Genomic DNA, 19,881 nt, shown 5'->3' with positions numbered 1-19,881 from the left:
AGAGCACAAGTCCAAGTCTCAGTGCCACCAGAAGCTGGGAGCAGCATAAGATGGATCCCCCGGCAACCGAAACCCCAACCCTGCCAGCGCTTCAGTTTCAGACTTCTGGCCTCCTAGACTTTTAGAGAATGAATTTCTTCTGTCTTCAGCCAGTTAGTTTGTGGTAAATTGTTACAGGAGCACTAGGAAACCAACATAAGTCACAAGAAACTGAATTCTGCCAACAATCAGAAGGGTCTGAAAGTAGAATTACCCCGGTGCCTTCAAGAGGGACTTGGCCCACAGAAAGACACCTTGGTTTTGGCTGTGTGGGACCTGGGTGGAGGGGCCAGCACCTCGCAGGAGCTGGGACAGGAAGTGGGACTGAGTTACACCACCAAGTCTACACTCCCACAGCAAAGAGATTGAGAATGGATTAGTTCACACTCTCAATCCACACCTATGTCAGTCCTGGTGGTGAGGCTCCTCGCCTTGCTCCTGATGCAATTCAGACACCCCAAGAAGCAGCATTTCCAAGGCTGTGGTGGGAAGCTCCCTGGAGTCCTGGGAGATTTAACAGAGAGGCAACTGAGAAACCACGTCCTGAGGTTGTAGAACACGAGAAGGTCTGCTTCAGAAAGTGAAACAGGTGAACTGTGGAACCCAAAAGCAAAGCAGAATTTCAAAAAAACCGCATTTCCTCCAGGTCTATTAACATCACCTAGGCTCAACTTTAACCGATGCTTCGGAGAACATCTTCACTCAGAGGACTTTGGTTAACGCTGCTGAACTTCGGCTCTGGGAAGAGCAAGTGCTACTCCGGCAGAGCTGTGCCTGGCTGGGTCCCAGTTTGTGAATCGGATGCACTCAGTACTGGGGAGTCCTGGGCCAGGGAAGAGAGAAGATGCTGCCCGCTGCTCCGGGGAGCTCACAGGCAGCAGCTCCTCCTGGAGACAGCCAGCCAGCTTCCGCAGCACCCTGCCTCTCCATCCCAGACTGCGGTGCAGTCCTTTCCTTGCCAGTCACACCCGGGTTCCATTATAATGGAATGAAACCTACAGGCAGGAGGCACCAAATGCTTCTAACAAAAGCTCCTCTCTAGAAGACAAACCACCGCACCGAGAAGAGGTAATGATGGTTCTTTGCTACTAATTCATTAACTGACACAGCAATTCATCCACGGCATTTACGACACATGCGGTGGTGGTTGTTTTATGTCTGAATGTGACTGGGCCATGGGTGCCTGGACATCTGGTCAGGTGTGATTGCAACATGCGGGTGGGGAGGGTGACTCTCACCTGAGGAACTGTAAGCCAGGGAAGAGCAGAGGACTGACTGCAGCTCAGAGTCCATCACCCTCCCCTGTGAGCCGAACACCTCAGGACTGCTCAGCTCCACAATCACGTGAGCCAGCTGCACAACCCTCTCAGTATGCAGACCCGCACACAACCCGGCCCAGGGCGCTGCCTCTCTGGGGAGCTCCATGAAGATACTTGTTCTTCAGCTGTGGCTGCGGTCGCCCTGAGCGCTGACTGAGCACAGCAAGTGGGAACCATGAGGTGATGGCAGGATTCAGTCGCTGTCCTCCTGAGAACCTGCCGGGACTGCTGCAGAAGACACTCAGCCTCTCTCCGGACTTGGCCACCCAGGGGCTGCTGCCTGAAGGGGCCCTCAGAGGACAGACCCCTGGGTGCTGCAGGGAGGAGATGCCAAGGGCGGCACAGAGGGTGGCAGTCGTGAGCCCTGCTCTGCCCGTGCCAGCACGAGCCTTGGCTTCTCCATCGTGAGAGGAAACAGATTTCTGAGTTGGCTGGAACTGGGTATTTTTGTTTGCGAATAAAATAACGTTGACGCACAGACAGCTTTGCGTGAATTCTAGAGCGCCTGCCCCACGTGGGCCTGAAAAGGCTGTCGCCCTGTCGTCTAAAAACAGGTCAAAGGAAGATAAACATTCTAAGAAAATTAAAAGTATCAACATCAACCTGTCACCTGCCAAGCTAAGTGGATTCTAAGAGGGTACTATAGGTTTCAGAAATGTAATAATTTTTAAGCTATTATATTTGTATACCCAATGGAGAACATGAATTTTTCCATTGTTAGCACTTATAAACTTATAATTACAATGATTCATCTTCAAAGACCAAACTTTTTGCCAAGGTTGCAATTTTCCAGAGTCAAGAAAGTTAAACAAAAGCATACAGATATTTCACTTACAAAAATGTTTACATAATATTATCCAGTCCTCACTGTATATGCCAGGCAGGCAGAATAAACATTATCTGTTTTAACGACCACTTCATGTCTATGAAGTATGTGCTATTACTATTACTGTACTATTACAATCTCCACTGCAAGGTTAATGGAGAGATGGCAATAGTGAGCCTAATAGGAACACAAGTGGTGCCGAACATCTGTGAAGAGGGAGCTACGTCCCACGCGCGGTGTGCCAAGTGCTTCCCGAGAAGGCTCTGCATGGTCCCCAGCCTCCTCTGAAGCAGAAACATTGCCCTTGGGCTGCAGAAGTGGAAACACAGGTTCAGAGCCTGAACCGCAGAGAGAGCCGGGACCTGAGCGTCACCTCGGAGCCCATCTTGAGCTTTGAGGACCTCTCTCTCTGCACCCACACTATGACAGGAGGTGCATTTTAAGTCATCGAATAAAAACCTGAGCTCATCTACATTATTTGTGACCTTAAGTCATCATGTGGTTTATATCTGTAGTTTCTTCTTTAATTCTTTATCTCTGGAAAAGTTAATCATGTACATTAATGGAAATATGTATTTTTTATTTCGACTTAAATGAATAACACAGGAGAAGTGAGTTAGAGTTAACACATTTTATTTTACAAACTGTTCCAAAACTGAGCAGACTTCTGATATGAAGGTATTTCAGTTCAGACTGACAGAGATGTTAACAAGCTACTGCTGAACTGTGAAGCCCTGCTGGAGTAAATCCTACCCCTGATGTAAGGGAAATGTCTCAGGTCTCAAAAATGCTTCTCCCCAAGTTTCTCGATGGAAGATGCCCAAAGCACATCTTTCAAAATTCACATTTTATGCAAAAACTGCAGTTTTAGGTACTTTCTTATTAGAAAGATGCAATGATTATACATGAATAGTTCTAGAAGTGTACAGTGGCACTGAAATTATTAATCCCACTAGAAAAGCTGTTATCTTTTATTTAACCAACAGAAGTACAAAGCCTACACACACTCATATAAAACAAACACAACTGAAAATATGATAGTCTGTCACTAGGAAAGTCCCACATGACAAAGCTTAAATTTCTTTCCATATAGATAATCATTTTCACCCTTTGAGTATCAGAAGTATCCTTGCTACTCACACCTATAGCAGGGATCTCCCAGAACCTGACTGAGGAAGAGCAGGGAGGAAAGGGGAAAGAAGAGGTGGCCCGTCCATCTGCCCGCTCCGGGGCAGGCACTCGCTGCCACAGGAGGCGTGGTCATTTGTGTGGCGTTTTAATGTGGACCCAAGTTTATGTTCCGTCATTCAAACTCTTAACACGGGCCAAAATCAGAATGCAGCTGCACCTGGTTCCCGTACTGTGATCGTTAACTCTTTAAACTGAGACCAGATCCCGAGGAGGCGAAGAGAGGGCAGCACACGCAACGCAGCCGCTCCCGAAAACCTGCAGAGGATGCACACTGCAGCCCAGGCCTGAAGGAGCAGCGACAGGCATGAGCCCTGGGCAGAACGCGCCACCCGGAAGCACTTCCGCAACGCCCTCCTCTGGCGGCGACATAGGGGCGCAAGGATAACTGACCAGAGGATCCGTGGCCCTCGGCTCTGGGGTGCCTTGGGGGGCTTCCGCATTTCCACTGGGTGCTCTCTGAGGTCATCCTGCTGTTTGCCACGTGAGCCACGGAGTACAAAGGAGAAATACTCCACCGCAGTCAGCCAGTACTCCCGACCTGCTCCACCTCCCGCTCATCCCCCAAACACAAGCCCGCCGTAACCTAACCGAAGGGTTTGGGGAAAGGGAGGCGCAGGGCCAGGAGCATCGCAGCACCCTGCCCCGCAGTCGCCACACTGACCTCACACGCTAAGCCCACCCCACTGGAGCCCTATGCTGGCGCAAACCGCTGCAAGGCCACAGCCGCGGCCCATACCGGGCCTCGGTCTCCGCGCTCTGACTGCACGCACAAGGCGCGGGGCACCACGGATGGACAAGGGGACTGAGGCCTCCCGGCGCACTCACTGCGGCAGCAGGACATCGCGCACCAGCGCCACAAGGCTGTGCTCACAGCCGCCGGCGGCCTCCTCCTCCTCGCCATCCCCAGCCGCCAGGTCCACCAGCAGGCACGCGGTTTCCGAGAGCAGCCGCAGGCTGAAGAGCCTCCACTCCACTGGAAGAGAAGGAAGCGAGGCCAGGCTGTGACTCCGCGCAGAGCCGGCCGGCCAGGGGAAGCAGAAAGACGCTGCCCACCGCGGCCACACTTACCGTTCTGGCTCTGAACCAGGGAGACCAGGGGTGGCAGGATGTACTCCAGGACCTGAAAGAAAGGCCAGAGGCTCGGCTCAGATCTCTTCACGCCAAACCCACGAGCCCCACCCGCACTTTCTCAGGACAGGATCCCTAATCAAAGGTGGGGGTCAGCAGATAACTTCATCCAGGATCAAACTATTCATGACACTGAATAAGCATCAAGCTCATTTTATTCTGAAAAAGTCCTCAGGTCAAAATGACATTATGAAAATCAAAAGAGCAATTTCTTAAAACTTTCAGTGCTTAGGGGAGGAAATTTACTAGGCAATGCCAAACTGGTTACCGTAGATTGGCATTAAACCGTCAAATTAATATGTATAAACCGGTTATCACTTATGTTTAGGCTGAGCAATGATCAAAATGTTAGACAAAATTAAACAGTAATCCGTTTTATCAAATACATCAAACAACTGACAAGTTATTTATAGAAACAGACTCAAAAGATATAAATACATCATACAAACCATTCCCATGATAAGCCAGTTATATCAGACAGACCACACTCAAATAGTGTTTGAAACTGAACCCCAAATAACAAGTTCCTTTCTTCCAAAATATCCATGAAGAAAGGATAAATCACTAGCATAATCTAACTGAAACACCTACTGTCAAGGGACTGTGGGGGCAGTCAGCGGTGGTGGGAGGGGACAAAGTGTGCTCTGGGCATGAACAAAAGTGCCACGAGGCACTGTGCACTGCTTCTGTTCCTGTGCACTTGCTCCCTCAGTGACAAGGGCAGGAGGGGTGGTGCACAGAGAAAGCTCCGTGTGTGCCTGGTGCCCCAGCCTTGTCCAGCTGTCCCATCTCCATGGCACAGGACAAGTTCATATGCAGTTACAGCTAGATAGCTGTACAAGGACTCGAAGAAGCAGGGCTGTTTTGTTCCCCTCTCCTACTAAGGGATGTCTCATCACTCGAAGCTCAGCTATCACACTCCACCAGAGTATTCTGAGAACTTTAAAATTCCAAGTATGACAGCAGCAAGACGACACGAAGGAAAGAAAGGCATCGCATCCTACCATCAACCCCTGTCCACGTGATCCACACCTATCTTTAAGATGCTAACAATATACCTGAAGGAGGTAGTGGGACTAAAATAAGTGATATTAAGTGTCCATCTGAAGGTCTGAAAAATAAATATGATCAGAAAATGGAAAATTGGCAGACAGAAAATGACTACACAATATCTAGTTTCCTATGTACCTACAGCAAAACAACGAACAGAATTGGGAAAAATATAGCATTTACAACAATAAAGCTTTATGCCACCTATGACATCATGAGCATTATAGACACGTGCACATACGCAAAAGTAACATGTGCAGTACTATGGCCTTCAACAGGCTCCATCAGGCCGGTACCGGTCAACAGGAAACTGGCTCAGAAGTCATCACAACTGCCCTCACGAGAAGAGAGCTAAACAATGAAAGCCAACAGCTTCTCTGAGATGCACCAGACAGCTCAAGCCACAGGGCCAATGCCATCCCCAAGCCGGAGCAGGCAGATCCAGAGACACCACTCACGGGGGCGGAAGGCATGGTGCGAGAGCATTTGGTCGCTGAGTGAGTACTGGAGACTGGGCAAGGGCATCCTCAAGGTAAAAATGCCGAGGACTGGGCTGGGGATTTAGCTCAGTGGTGCTTCCACCTGCCTCACAAGCACAAGGTCCTGGGTTCGATCCCTGGTACAAAAAAATCCCCAGGGTTTTAGGGGACCTTCACACTTCCAGGGCCTCACACTCCGAGAGCCCCACCAAGCTTAGGTGAAGATGGGGAAGAGTCCCCTGAAGCTCCTGGCAGAGAAGGAAAACTAAGCATTCTGAAATACGCCCCGAGCCTTCTTTCCTTCTTACCCAAGGTCTGGACTCAGGGGAAGCTATTTTACCACACACAGCCAAACCCACTGGGGTTTTCCAGAACTTTCCTGACCCAGAGGAAGAGAAACACCCACATCCAGTCCCCTTTAGCCTTCCTGCCTTGCCTGCAGGGAGCAGATGCTGACAAGCACGTGGGAAGGTCCCCCCAGGCACACATACTCACTACGGTGGGACCCAATCAAAAACCAGAGATCACTCCCCGCCCCACACCTCCCACAGTGTCAGCGGTGCCCTGCAGAAATGCTACTACAAAGCTTCAGACAAAGGCTTAAGCGAAAAAGAATTCCTAGGGAAACCCAAAGACTAAAGGATAAACAAAATCAAGGATGCTTCTGGAACCCGCAGCTACTACAGACAGTGGACACAGCCCCCATCCTAGGCTTTTCTAAGCCTAAAATTTAACCAGCCGAGGGCTGATTCCCCTCGGTGCATTTCACTGGGTCCATGATGTTGGAGCGAAATGTGCAGTGATGAGAGACAAAAACACCTACAGAATTCTAAATCAAATTATCATACATACAATCACAAGGAATTTTTTTTTTTTGCCAGTATATCTGCCTTATGGCAAACGTTAAAAGAGATTCTTTGAAGAGAAGGAAAACAACCTATAGGTCAGAAACTTGAATCTGCACACAGAAATGAAAAGCATTACAGACATGAATAAATGAGGTAAGTGCAGTCTCCAACTAAGGCTCAAAGAGGCCAGGTCTCTGCAGATTAACTATCACTCAGATGCAGCGACGGTGGATGCCCCACCAATGCTTCCCTGACCTCGGCTTGATTCTGTAGCACATATGGAAGGCAGAAGGTCAAAGATAGCAGAAGTTTATCAACAAAGCATGTGGAGAGATGGCCGACCCTACCAAACGCACACTCACCGAATGGCCAGAGGGCACAGCACAGAGCTGGCCGGAGCTCGCAGGGCAAGGGGCAAAGGCTGCACACATGGGCATGGGCCAGAGCATCAAAACTGCAAAACTGCCGGGACCTGCAGTAGGCTCCAATCCCCACGTGCCCAGTCTGCCACACAGGCCTGAGAAATAAAACTAGAAAACAGAACTAGGAGAGAAAGCGGGCGCCAGGATGACCAAAGCTGGGCAACCGACCCAGCCCTGGCCAGTCCCAGCCACTGACTTTTATTGGCAATCAACTGGGGTGAAGGTGAGCCATGTGCAGGTTCTATGGAAATTAATGTACACAAGGCTCATAAAAAACAAGACAAAGCATTCTCGAATTAGGAACAGAATAGACAAAATAAATGGTTGTAATTAGAACACTGTCCTAGTCTAAAGGTTTTAGTTGTGGGAATGGAATTTGGATGCGAGTTACTCTGACCTGGGCACATAGGCTTCAGCCAGACTCACTTCTATAAACAAGCCAATTGGGAGGTTAACTCCTCACAGCCTGCCTTGGGCATAATCAATATTATGGTCCCCTGCACAAAACAAACTCGTCTTTAAAGGAAACAGGTACAATTTTTTGAAAATATTCAAAGAATATATTTTTAAATTATAAGAAGCTTGAAGATCTAATGGTGGGAAGAAAAACTTTAAAGGAAAATATAGAATAACTGCCATAGTAGAGTAGAAAAGGATTTTGAAAATGATATCAAAAACATATATAAACTGAAAGGAAACAACCTTCATCTGTTTTCTGTTGCAGTAACACACCTGAGGCTGGGCCGCATACGGATGAGAGGTCTGCTCAGCTCACGGTTTTGAAGGCTAAAGCCAAGATCAGGCCCCATCTGCTTGGCTTTCGGAGAGGGGCTGTGTTCGCACCACCCCAGGGGGATGGGCTCCAGCATCCAGCCTGGACACTGAAACCCCGGCTGCTAAGTCGCCTATATAAAAGGGGACAGTATTTGTGTACAAAGCTTCTGCAAGTCTCCACGTGCTTCAAACCATCCCAAGACCACTTACAATACTTGCTACAATGTAACTGCTAGCAAGAAGTCTGTCCATGTGCAGTACAGACACAATTTTGTTTCTAACATTTCTAGTTGTGGCTGACCGAATCCGTGTGTGCTGAACTTGCAGGTGTGGAGGGCCGACTGCACTGATACATTTGAGTACAGTACTCAAATGACACAACATGTGTATCACATGAGTCCCCACAAGCAAATGAGAGAAGCCATCAGCTCAGAAGAACTCTACAATCCCTGTAACTCACAACGATTCGTATGCAGGATACATCAAAACAAATCAATGAGAAAAAGACAAGCCCAAAACCTGAACCAAAGACATGCATATAAATGAACAGGAAGGCTGGGGATTTAGTTCAGTGGCACTGCGCTGTCCTGGCAAGCACAAGGTCCTGAGTTTGATCCCCTGCACATAAATAAATAAATAAATAAACAAACGAACAGGACATTCACAGAAGGGAATAGCCACAGAGCCAAGAAGTGTCTGAAAATGACTCACCCTGCTAATAATCAGAGAAATGGAAATAGAGCAACTGAGATTCAACTTTACACACAATTAAACAGAAACATCTTAAGTGCCCGCATGACAGTGGGGAAATGGGAACTCATCTACTATGATAAATCAGTACAATGTGTTGAAAGACTTAATTAATTTCACAATACCAGCCAAAGCTGAAAATGCATACACTACACAAGCCAGCCAGCAATTCCATTTCTACACCACCTGTGATACCTTCAGATACTCATTTCAGACCTGATTTTAGAGTGGCTAAATCTCACAATCATCAGCTTTTGTGAAAAAAATCAACTTGCAATAGGATCCAGACAGCATGACACAATGTATCCTGAAACAATGCATGCAATCCTAAATACATACTAAATGTAAACTGCTGGGTCCAAAATGTGTAAGTTTTAAAAGAAATCTATTTAATTATAGTATCATTTACTGTTTAAATTAGCAGTTTTTCTTTGAATAACACAAGGTAATTAAAATAGTATCCATGGTAATAAAAATCAATCCTTACAAGTGAGACTAATCTTTCAGAAGAACAAGTGGAGGATGAATTATAATGTGACATGAAATGCATTTTAAGTACATAAATGAAGAGCATAAGGAAATTCAGACTAACTCATATGTTTGCTGAGTAATGACAGTTGTTACACCTTATCAAAAGAAGGCTACACAGTGAGAAATTAACTGAAAAATAGAATCACATGAAAATAACTACAGTCAGCAAGCTGAACTAGATGAAGGATATAAAAACTGAAAACTGTCTAATCAATTCATTCATGTTCTATTCAGTAACTGCAGGGATCAAGAAAATAATATTATTTTGGGCCGGGGATTTAGCTCAGTGGTGCCGCCACCTGCCCTGCAAGTGCAAGGACCAGAGTTCAATCCTCAGTACAAAAAAAAAAAAAAAATTATTTTTAAGGAAAAGGAGACATTTCTCTTTAGAGAAAATGTACACTAAAATATACAATAACTCTAGTGAAAAAGAAGATAAGAACATAAATCTTCAAATGTTAGTTACTTCAGGGTATAGGGCAAAAAAAGTTGGTTCCTGGAGCAGTTTCAGGCAAAAAATATGAATAAAATTCAAGAAGGAAAGTAAAATATTTCAATATATGCCTATAAAAACCTCAGGAATTATTTTCTCTACTCTCAAGAAAATATGGGAGGGGGCCAGGGATATAGCTCAGTGTTACCGCACCAGCTGGCAAGCACAAGGTCCTGAGTTCAATCCTGGTTCTAAAAGAAAAAAAATATGGGAGGGGACTGTATATAACTGAAATATTCTAATATCTACATAACATGAATTGTATGTAAGCCCACACTAGCTACACACACACGTTCAGATGAGCTGACTGTACAGTGGTTATACACACACACAGGCACATGAACACACACTGCTCAGGTGAGCTGACCATGCAGCGTGTGAGGGGCTTTTATCATCACCACTCACAAAACCTAAGAGCTACTCAGGGTGAGGGACAGGAAGGCACACCTGGAAACGTGCTAAGTGGGGCCTGGCAGCCACGGTGCAGCACCAGGCCCAAGCAGGTTTGTTCTTAAAACAAAATCAACTAGACCTCAATACAAATAATTTCCCATATAAGTCTATGTGCTCTATTTATTTTATGCATTTAAAAACAAAATCTGAGCAATTGTGAAGTATGCAACATATTATATAGGATATATTATAATACGTAAGTTGTTATTTTTTAAAGTATCGCTCTGAAAATGAGTCCAAGACCTCACCACGCTGCCAGAGGCTTCCCAGTGGCAGGTTCAACTCCCTGAGGTCTGGTCGGAACCAGGCAGCGGGGAGCTCGCAGGCTCCAAACCAGGCACAGATCGTGAGCGGCGCCAGGAAAACCGCTCTGCTGGGCTTGCCGGCTCCCCGGGCCCTCCCAGCCCAGGGCCCCAGGACGGAGCACCACACAGTATCCCCAGCCAACCCACGTGTCCTGAAAAAAGACTGACAGTCCCACGAGGGGCATAAACTTTCCAACAAAGGGGTCGCTGAGATAAAGACCTCAAACCCTGAACTTAGGATTAGGGTCTTTGAGAGGCTCACCAGCCACCCCGGAGGGCACGCCCCGAGGGGCCTTGGCACCGGCACGGCTCCAGGGGCAGAGGTTGCAGCCAGCACACCCGGGATCCCACAGCTCTTTGGCTCGGCACTGGAAAATAAATCCACTGATCTCAGCCCCAGCCCCCACTGACCTTCGGCACTGTGGCCCAAACTCAAGCGCTTCCCTCCAAGGATAGCTCACACAAGGGGCACTGAGGAAGGAAGGCCCAGGATGTCCGAGATGTAGCAACACAGGCCAGAGGGCGAGAGGAGGAAGAGACAGGAAGGTAACAAGGACACTTTTATGCTGAATCTTTGGCTGGAATTCCATCACAGGCAACCACGAGGCGGCAGCACCCGGCCTGGGTGAAAACCGTTAGGGAGCGCACCCCCGCTATGGGAGCAACACCGCTTCTCCCTGGGGCCTGCCCTCCTGTCCCGCTCTCCTTGCTTCTCTGAGCCAGGCCTCTTGCTGGGGCGGGTGCAGGATGTGCTTTCCTTCTCCACGTCCACCTGCTATGGGCCGTGGGCATCTGTCACTGCTCCGGCACCCAGGACCTGGCCCCTGAGACGCCAACAGACCCTTTTTATCAGAAGCCCCTGGGTCTCAGAGTTCTACTTCTGCACGAAGAGTGATTAACGTAGGAGCAAACCCAATAGTCGGAAAGTTTTCCTGGGGCACTGCTATGACCGTCCATACCAATCCACCCTTTAGAATGAACGAGGTGTAAGAAACGTTTCTGAGATCTCTAAGACGCATTTGCTCTACTGAGGGCCAACTTAAAACAAAGCCTAATTGGCTTGTACCCTAGTTAGCGGCTGAAGCCGCCATGTCCGAGCTGTAAACAAAATCCTCCGCCGGCCTCCGGACACAGCCAGCGCCCAGGCTCCCGGAGCGCAGAGGCGAACGGTGTCCCGCCAGGCGAGGTTACTCCCTCACTCGCTCTCCATCTCCCGTGCTGCAGCTCCCCACTACCCGCCTCCTCTTGACCTCCGGCTTGGCCTCCACAGGCACCCCATGGAGGCCGCCACCTTCCCACCCACACAGGAGGCCCGGGCCCTCCTGGGCCACACAGGTCGCCTCCGCCCGCCCCTCCTGCAGCTTCCTTCCCTCGCCTCATTCGCCTGTTTGCTGACCCCCGCATCGCATCGCACAAATCGCTGGCTTCTGGTTTCTTCTCAGGCGGGCGGTCCAGGCTGACCTCCACCCAGCAATCAGACCCAGACACCAGTCCCTTTTAAGGACTACCTTTAGATTCCCACACGCTCTGGGACTGTACCCCAGAACTTCCAGGGAGTCTGGGGTGACGGAGATTCCACAACAGCAATGCCAGTAATTCAAAACTGAATGTTACCTATCACGGTTTTGAATCACTTTTAATCACCTGCCAAAGAATTTAACTTTCGCCCTGATTTCTTCCACTGGCCCTGGCTCTGGCTCTGGCTCTGGCCCGGCGGCCTGACACCGGCGTCCAGCCCCGAGCCTGTTCCTGCCCTTTCCTCCTAGCTGCTCTCCCCTCCCCCAGGGGCTCCTCATTTCCGGTGGAGACAGATTTTACCCCTTCCCCACCCACGCCTGGGCCGGTCCCCACTCCCACCTACCCACGCAGCCCAGTCTAGGCCACTGGCCTGATGGTTCCAACATGTCCCCAGCCACCTTCCCAACGAGGAGCGCAGTGTGCACCGGGGAGGCCCCACTCAATAGTGCCCATAACTTTCTCCTGGAGGCTGGGGGTCCTCTCTACCAGATACACTTTTCAACAGTAGTTACTTTTTCCCTTCTGATTTTTATCTAACGTTACAGCTAAGCTCCCCTAAAGGCCTGAGAAAGCTCAAACCCAGCATCAACCTAACACAAAACATGAGCTGATACTCTAATTATTGATTCAGCATATTGCAGAAGTTTCTTGATTTAAAAATAACAAATGAGTCTGATTCACAATTAAAATGTGCTTTATGACAAGCCAACTCCAAGCAGCAAGCCTACTGCATGACAATGAAGACCAAAAGGGGTTAGACAAGACCCCAAAACTCTGTTAAAGCACACAAGTCACAGAGAGGTAACCGTGATGAGTCTGACTGTGACACAACACTGTCCCACACCTTCCGACAGTGTGGCCTTGCCCGTCACAAGGAAGAGCCTGCACTGCAGATCATGCCCGTGCACACCCCACGATTCACCAGTGTTCAGCCCTTCCGGACATGTGCACACCATTATAACAGACGCCCCTGCAGTAAGTGAAGATCTGGCCACACCTTACCCACAGGGACACGGGATCAAAGCCACACTGAGACTCCAGCCCAGCCCAGGCAAGAGGGGCTACCACCAAGAACACACGCACAGCAGATGCTGGCGAGGGGGTGGGAAAGGAATCCTTCTGCACTGCTGGTGCGGATGTGAATTAGTCCAGACTCTATGGAAATCAGGAGGGAGGGTCCTCAAACAACTACAGAGCTACCGTCTGATCCAGCTACACCCTCTGTTATACACCTGAAGCAATTAGAATCCGCGGCCCACAGGGACACCTGTGTGCCCAGATTTACGGTGCAACAATTCACAACAGCCATGGTATGGAAAACAGCCTGGTGCCCATGAGCAGATGGGTGGACACGGAAAACACACACACACAGTGGAGTACTACTCAGCCATAAAGACTGAAGTTTTGTCATCTAGAGAACGGGAAGGATCTGGAGATCATCATGTTGAGCAAAATAAGCCAGACATCAAAAGACAAGTATCATCTGTTCTCCCTAATACACGGAGTCTAAGAAAGATGACAAGAACGTGGAAGGGAACTACTCTTGGACAAGAGGAAGGGATGGAGGGAAGGGAGGGTAATGGGGGCTTGGGTGTGACTGAAATGTGCACACTGAGACCCTCCCCAGAGAGCACGAACTGGGGGGGCGCTTAAAGCCTGTTATATGCATATACAGGTCTTCCAAGATGAACCCCATTAATCTGCATAGCCAAAACGGGTGAAATAATACCACATGGAATTCATTAAACATTTACCATGTGGCAGGTGAAACGCAACGGCAAATAAGTACTACTACGATCCCAGTCATGTTCTTCTGTACCAGCGACTTCTCTCCGCCCTGGAGTTCCACACTCACTACTCATTTTGGCTGTGGGGTCACCACACGTAGAAGGAGTCATCCGAGGAGTTTCAATGTTATGCTAGACATGCAGGTTTGCTGAAGTCCATGGAGTCTAAGGCCAGAGATCTACTGACTCTCTGAAATTCCTAAATCTGGAAGTTTTTAAATTTTCTGTTCAAAAACTAGGGGTGGCCCCCTTTTTAAGAAAATGTTAGTGTGTGTGTGCATGCAGGGGTGTGTGTGCACATGTCATTAGTCCCCTTGGCATGTCCTAAATAAAAGGAGTAACTGTGAGTTAGGGGCTCTGAGGACAGCTCGAACGCAGCATCTGAAATATGTCAACAACACTGGAATCCCTTGCCCTTACTGGATTTGTTCCTAAGCTGTCAATGAGCAAGATGATACTTTATTTATAATTCAGCATTTTCCACGTTGTGAAATGTGGAAAATAAGATAGTAGATGTTCCGCAGCCTTCAGCTACAAATGACCACCAAACCAATTTGAATTTTCTTCTTTTCAACAAGCTTAGAGAAAAGTGCATTCCTCACCATTAACTATTTTCAGTGACAGCGTGTTTTCTGCTGGTGTTTTCATACACATGTGTTTTCTTTATTGGGTTTATCTCCCTGGTGACACCTGTAGACTTTACTCCACTGAGTTTCTTACTCTCCATTTGGAAGTTGCCGCACCTGACTCCCCTCAGCTGACCCAGGTTAATATTCTACATATTTTTTTAAAAAATTAAAATCAACAAGAAAAGGAAGGGGAGAGTGAGCCTAAAACTCAAGGCAGACCGAAAGAGGTGTGACAGATGTACTGGAATGCTCCGCCTGGGCTGAGCTGGCTCCCTGAGCTCCGTGCGGTGACCTCCCTGCGTGGCCATTCAGGCATTCTACAAACGCCCTGGCTTCCTCGGGTCTGTCCAGAACTGGTCTGCACACAGCAGTTCTGTAACGTCAGATGTGTGAAGGGTCGCGCAGTGAGAAAACGTGCTGCCGCGGACACCACAGGAGAGGCCGCCGGAAGTGACGACATCGCTGGGAACTCGGAGCTCCAAGGCTCTGTCCACGAATACACAGGTGCGTGAGGAAATCCACGAGCATGTAAGGCTGGATCATGTACGTGTGTGTGTGTGCACATGTGAATGGCACGGTCCACTCTGGCAGTGTAACATGGGGCCTTAGGCCGGGCACACTGTGCCCTTGTGGGGAGGGTGTGCCAGGGACCGAACCCAGGGCTCACAGCCCAGGCGGTGAGATGGGGCAGTTTATGAACAACAGGATGTACTGCTCACGGCTCTGCAGGGGAGTCCTGGTCACCCCAGCAACGTAGAGTGAAGGCGGCTGCTTCCCAGATGCTGCCTTCCCGTGCACCCGTGAGCGCTGGAAGAGAGGAAAGGCCGACCAAATGCCACACACCCACCCGTGACCTGAACTCCTCCTGCAGCTTCACTTCTAACACCGCCACATGCTGAACTGGGGACATTTTCCACCATGGCCATATGCGTGCACGCGCATGTATGCACACACACGTGCACACTCACATGCACACACCACCTCCTAGCACTGCTGCCCAGAGGGATCTGGAAGCCACGAGCTCCAGGACACATCCTGACCTTTGTCTAATGCTGTTCCCCACTACAGCAAACAGGGTCCCCAAAGAAATGGCAAAGCCCAGGGCCAGGGCCCAACAGCCAGAAAAGGAGAAGCACTCAACGTCTGACAGGGGCTGGCACAAGGACACAGGTGCCAACTCAAAAGGGCTGGCACTGGCAGGCCCAGTGAACATGAGCACTAAAGTAAGGAAACAACACTGAAGCCACGGACAAGAACAAGAATTGTGAGAGACAGGGCAATGCCCTGCAGCTGTCAGAACACTGCAACACACTGCTGCTCCACAGGGGACGGGGGCTTCTCAGACGGAATCAAGGGTCCCAAGAAGGAAGATGAGGCCACGTTACCCTAATGACAAGAACACCTATACCAGGGCGAGGGGAGGCTGAGAAGGCAGCAGTGCCCAGGAGGCCTAAGGTGCTTCCTGGAGGGAGAGTGGGCAGCAACCGAGGGGCCTGGGCCTCAGAAGGAGAACAGAACAGATCCTTGCGCTAAAGCTTCCAGAAAGAACAGCCACTCAGACACCATGACTGTCGTTCCGGAGACCCAGTTCCAGCTTCTGAGCTCAAGAACTGTAAGATCACAAATCTGGGGGTTTCTGTTTTGTTTTGTGGTACCAGAGACTGAACCCAGGGCCTTCACCTTCAGCTACATCCCCAGCCTTTTAAACATTTTTTATTTTGGGACAAGGTCTCGCTAAATCACCCAGGCTGAGCTCAAACTTGTGGTTCTCCTGCCTTTGCCTCCCCGAGTGCTGGGATTACATGTGCACGCCACCACGCCCAGCTCCACGTGGTTTTCCTCTACTCATTGTGTGGCAAGAGTCCACAAGGGCAGTGAGAAGCTAATCCTGAGTATGACTCAGTACCGAAGAGAGCTGCTTACTCCTGCCAGCCACGTTTGCAACTGCAGAACAGCTGGCGGGAGTGGGGTGGGCAGTGCTCACACATGTGCCGAGTATGCACACATGTACATTCAGTGTGAGGTGCTCGGTCCTGCTGTGCACTCCAGCACACAGCTCACTCTGTCCCAGCCACACTCGAGTCCCTGCATCCAGTGGGGGCCTGGTGGCCCCGCTGCCAGTGGCCGCGCATGGGTCACCACCGCCCTGCCTGCTCTCGGACTGGCTCTGCCTGCTCCTGAGCTGTGTCTGTGACCCGGCTCCGCGTGCTGCCCAGCGGGCCTCCCGTCACCACTTCCACTGCCATCTCCACTCTGTGCTACCACTGCACCGCACCTTCATCACCGTGGGCAGCTGACCCGTTCAGGGCCCGTGCACAGTGCTCGGGTGGGGTGATGAGCATTCTTGCAGGTGCGTTTCAGGGAACATGAGTTCACACTGCTCCTGACTGTGTATGGGAGTCAGCTGCTGAGTTATAGGCTCCTAGTGTGCAGACAAATTCCACTCTGCCCCATAGTGTCCGGGTGGTTGTAGCAATCCGCACTCCCACCAGCAGTTTCTGAGAGCCTTACCAATACTCAGACTAACTCACACATTTGGCTTAAATTAAATAATATGAACATGCAGTCTTCAGTTCAAAATTTACAAAAGGGGAGGCTTTTCATTTTTCTTCATCATTAAGGTTTATCTGTTTAAAAGTGAAATAAATAGAAATGCATTTTAGCAAAGTATATTACTGCCAGAGTTTTCTAAAAAAAAAAGGAATCTCCTCTATGCATCCCTTTGCTATTAATATTTTTGAGACCACTGTGAGAACCAGTTCTCTGTAGAGACCATCACTGTGGGTCTCTGACTGCTCTGTAGCCACACTGATGGCTCTCAATTCCAAGGTGCTAAATGGTCTAGAAACTTAAGTGTTTGTGCTCAGTGTGAGTTAAATGTGCTTAGCCACTTCCATGTAATAAAGTATTGACAGAGAGCCCTGAACTCAGTATCTGCTAAAATTCCAAGCCCCACGAGGCTCCGCAGGGTGGAGCTCTTCCCCCTCCACTTTCCGGTCATGCTCAAGAAGGGGTAATTAGAAGATTTCCCATGAGTTATGGCATTAAAAAATATTTTCATGAAGCAGTTAAGTTTCAGCAATTCCTTTTCCATCATAATAGAGGCTGTGGTTTCAATAATTAGTGTGCTTACATTTCAACTAGAAAATAAATTAATTAAAGTTCAGTTAAATGCAAGACAGATATTTATAAGCCCTGGATCTGAACATGTTTGTCATGAGGTTACTGTTCATTAGGCAAAACAATCAGTAAGCAACATCCCAGCAAGCTCTATGTCCACTGAGTACATGGGATTCACTGCTAGGAAAGGGACTATGAAACAGGTATCTAGTCAGGGTGCAGCTAAGGGATTAACACTTACTGAAAACAAAGGAAAATGCCGATGAAATGTAGAAAACCAAAACCTGACAATTAAGTAAGGTCTGAAGATACAGTGGGGGACCTTTCAGGCCAACTCTGGAGGAAAGCCCCAGGCAGCAAGGGATGGAGGGTTCCCGTGCTGACCCACAGGGTGCGCGGGGCCCCAGGGGCCTCGGCCAGCTGCCTGGAGCAGGGGAGCCCACAAGCCTCCCACGCTGAGCCCACACCTGCGCAGGGGACGCACCCTCGGATTCTGCACAACCAGGTGCACACACAGTGCCTGCACGCTCATTCACACCCCTGCCAAGAAGCATGCCCAGGAGACTGGTGGCAGACCTGTGTTCTCAGGGGTGTGTACGCAGGCTACAGATGTCCTTGGGGAGCCAGGAGCCTTCCCAGGGGAAGCAACTCCAGACTCCATCTCAGGGAATGCCAGGGATGGCACCTGGAACAAGAGGTGTACTCGGCACTGACTTCGCACTCTGGAATTCCCAAACCTGCTGTGGGCTGGCCACACCCAGCAAATGGAATGAATAAAACACATGGTGGAGCAGCAAACTATTAAATAGCAATATGGATTTGAAGAAAAAACAGAATTTCTAGAAATGGAAGAACTACAAATGAAAAATAACCAAATCAAACACTGAGTGGCCGCATTGGGCAGCAGAATGGACACAGAAGACAGAAACAGGACAAATGAAATCACTCAGAACATAACAATGAAAGACAGACAAAGACAGCAAGTTTAGAAAGCAGTGAGAAGGCTCGATGTCCATGTGAGTTCAAGTAGACAGTGATAATGGCAGAGAAATTCACAGACCAATGAGAAGGGACAGCCCAGAGTCCACAGGCAGAGAGAACCCTAAACGAGTAAGTAAAAGAGACAGCCACATTCAGTTCCACTGAAATGGAAAGGAACAAAGCTCAAAGCAGAGACCAACAGTCTCAAAGCTAGACAGAGACTGACGGTCTCAAGGCTGACAGTCCTAGGCTTGGCCTCCCGCTAGGCCCATGAAGGTTGCTGTGCCCGGAAGATGAAGTGCAGAGACACAGCTGCCCACCTCCCTGTGTCTTACAGATAAACTGTAAGAGCAACACTACCTCCACCTCCCTGCTCCGTGCTAAGTTCTGCTTCTGTAAAATTCTGCTTGCTCCCCGCCCCGGCTGAAGAACAGATAAATGTGAGAACAAATGGAGAATTGGGGCTCAGACTCTGGAAAGTGACTTCCGCTGGACCCACTAGGGAATAAACCTGCCTTCCCTTCCATTCTCTGAGTGCTGGTTTCTTCCTTGGTCTGCCTGCCTCTGAGTGCAATTTCACCATCACAGTGAGTCTGCAGAACTCTAAAGATACCTCCAACCAAGAAACAAGTTTTAGAATGCACTGAGGGATAAAAAGAGAAATCACCTTCAGAGGGAAAACTAACTCAGAACACAAGAGGGAGTAAAGGAGAGAAGGAACAAACCTACAGGAGTGGCATCGGCACAATGCCAAGCACAGCTGGCAAGAACACCTGCAACCTGGAACTTCACACTGGGCAAAGACGTCCCTCAGGAATCAAGGACTCTATCAGACCTGGAGGTTGGTGCTAAAGCACCAAGTTAACGAAGGCTGACAAAGAGCATGCGGTCAGAAATCAGCGAGGACCACCTGAAAGAGTGAGAACAGATGAGCAGGACCAAGAGCAAAGCTCCGTGGGCAAAGTGAATACTGCCTCGGAAGGTGCCTTCTGCCCAGCCGCAGAGGAAGCTGCTGCCCTACTCCTCTGAAGCCCGCTCCCGGGCAGGGGCACAGGTCAGCACATGAAGGAAAGCGGCAGTGGCGGCCCAGCTCCGGAGCACACTGTGCCTCAGAGAAGATACCTCTGCGCCAACGCCCACAGCGCCGAAGCACTGAGGTCTGCACGCTGGCGGGGCCAGGAGAGGCAGAGAATCACAGGCAAGGAAAAGTCTCGGCAGCGTCGCAGACGGGGACACAG

At 49.3% G+C, this 19,881-nt stretch overlaps 1 protein-coding gene across 12 annotated transcripts in view; it reads right to left on the bottom strand.

Moving 5' to 3' along the window:
* Ulk4 (unc-51 like kinase 4) overlaps positions 1-19,881 on the bottom strand; it is a 379,759-nt gene that overhangs the window by 230,740 nt on the left and 129,138 nt on the right. For all 12 annotated transcript variants that reach the window (XR_015451092.1, XR_015451093.1, XR_015451090.1 and 9 more), the window contains 2 exons: positions 4,444-4,495; positions 4,201-4,348 (listed from right to left, as the gene is read on the bottom strand). Coding sequence is in view for 7 of the 12 variants with exons in the window: in XM_004835115.3 (XP_004835172.1) it covers positions 4,201-4,348; positions 4,444-4,495 (200 nt within the window). In the remaining 5 variants the exon portion in view is untranslated. The remainder of the gene's footprint in view (positions 1-4,200; positions 4,349-4,443; positions 4,496-19,881) is intronic.

This window comes from Heterocephalus glaber, unplaced genomic scaffold (assembly GCF_053883595.1).
Source record: "Heterocephalus glaber isolate CG9 unplaced genomic scaffold, H.glaber_assembly_v1.0 deba00001175, whole genome shotgun sequence".
NCBI classification, from domain to species: domain Eukaryota; kingdom Metazoa; phylum Chordata; class Mammalia; order Rodentia; family Bathyergidae; genus Heterocephalus; species Heterocephalus glaber.
The sequence above is the reverse complement of the archived record's forward strand: the minus strand, read 5'-3'. Positions and strand labels throughout refer to the sequence as shown.